A 1,763-nucleotide genomic window follows, 5' to 3' on the forward strand; every position below is an offset into this window, starting at 1 on the left:
CAAAGGTGGGGAAAGGCAGAGTGCAATTACGGTTTGGGTCCAGTTCGACCAACAGAGCACGTGGGTGTGAACTTCACAAAGTATATTTTCTTTCCAATTTTTGCCTTGTTTCCCCCCTGTGTTTCAACGATGTTTCATTTTAATAAACTTATCTCCCCTTAGCATGGGCGTCGAAGTCCTTAAACGGGGAACACATTTAAGGTGTTTCACCGGGGTATATCTCGTCAGCACCGCAAAAGCACCTTACCAACCGCGGAGACAAATGGATTGGTCTCAGCGGCCGGGATTCCCTGCACAATAAACCAAAGTTCAGTAAGGGATTTTTTTCTCGAATTTGTGGAAGACGCAATGACATTATCCATTGAGACATCATCTTGAAAGAATAACATTACTGCCATGGCGGCGTGGTCAGCAGGTACCTCCCGAACGTAGTCAATGCGTAGCCTTCGGATGAGCAAATCGCCATCCAGAGGGTGGACATCGGTATCTAACAAGCGCGGGAAAATGGTTGTGTTGTCACCCAAAGCAGCTCGAAAGGTGTTGATGACCATTGTGATGGTTACAACCTGGTTTACGTGCCTGTTAAAATCGAAATCGGTTTCTCTCAGGTGAAACTCACGGCGGTACCCAACTTTCAGCGGAGCCACGGCCGGGTGCGATGGAAGTGCACACGCAAATTCCTCGTGGGAGCGGACAGAAGCGAAACGGCACCGCTCGTTGAGCTGTGAGAAGTTAATACGCTCAACCCTGGGCAGCTCCGATGCCGCTGTGTTTTTTGCGATCAAAGAACGCATCATTTCGAGTCGCGGCGCGGGAATAGGCGTGGGTTTACGAGTCGTTCTTGACACGGTAACGCCTGTGAGCTTGAACGAACCCAGAAACTCCCTGCAATCCTCCTCATCCTTCTTGAAGCTAAAGAGTTTGCCATACAGGCCATTGCTGCTCACACCTACATGTGAGAGCCATAACTGTGCATAGAGAAAGAGAGACGCAGGAGTGCCCTCTCTTTTGAACTTCGGGGTTTCTTCGGCAAGCTCAACCTCCACACCCGCATAGAAAACAGTGATATCATCAAGTTCATTGCTCTCGCCTTTATTCTCTCCAATTTTGGGGCCCGAGCTCATCTTGAAAGGGTGACTGGAACACCAGCCGTGTTCCCTGGCGAAGCGAATGGCGAAGTTTGCAAGGCGATTCACAGCGGAGACATCAATATTATTGTGTTGTATTGGGACAAAAGGACTTATTGGAATATGAGAAACTATGGCAGCCCCATCTTCAGCGTCACAAAACATGCCCGCGTGATTCTTTCTTTTCCTCTTCTTTTGCTTTACGGACCCTTTGAGGTTTCCCGTGTACGAATGCGCGGTGCTATTTTAAATGTTACACACACAACTTAGCACACTCCACCCCCGTGGGAAGGAATAAAAAAGAATGGTAGTGAAAATATGTGCGACTGCAATTGTGGATGGCAGGGTTGCCTTCTTTTTTTTAAAAAAAAGCAACTACGGTGGTTCACACAAACTAAATCAAGGAAGGTGTCCGACAAATTCGATGATGTAATATTAAAATAAAAAAAATAAAAGTGTAAATAGAAATAGAAGTGTGGCATGCACTCCATTCCCCACTCCTCGCGCTATCACGGCTTCTCACCCTTTACGCAGCAATGAAACAGACCAGGCTGGAAGCGGAGCGTGTAGGACACGAGAGGGGAACAAAGTGCCACCAGAGAATGACGTGATGCACGTTAGCGGTTACTGTCCACC

The 1,763-nt window shown here is 47.8% G+C and overlaps 1 protein-coding gene across 1 annotated transcript; it reads right to left on the minus strand.

The window, feature by feature from the left end:
* Positions 1 to 224: 224 nt before the first annotated feature.
* TEOVI_000847000 (uncharacterized protein) lies at positions 225 to 1,292 on the minus strand (the record flags this gene model as incomplete). Its single annotated transcript, XM_067221252.1, has 1 exon — positions 225 to 1,292. The coding sequence occupies one exon, from the start codon at positions 1,290 to 1,292 to the stop codon at positions 225 to 227; it is 1,068 nt and encodes a 355-aa protein (XP_067077353.1).
* Positions 1,293 to 1,763: the final 471 nt, after the last annotated feature.

Source organism: Trypanosoma equiperdum (assembly GCF_001457755.1).
Source record: "Trypanosoma equiperdum strain OVI genome assembly, contig: ctg_1373, whole genome shotgun sequence".
In the NCBI taxonomy this organism is placed as follows: Eukaryota; Euglenozoa; class Kinetoplastea; order Trypanosomatida; family Trypanosomatidae; genus Trypanosoma; species Trypanosoma equiperdum.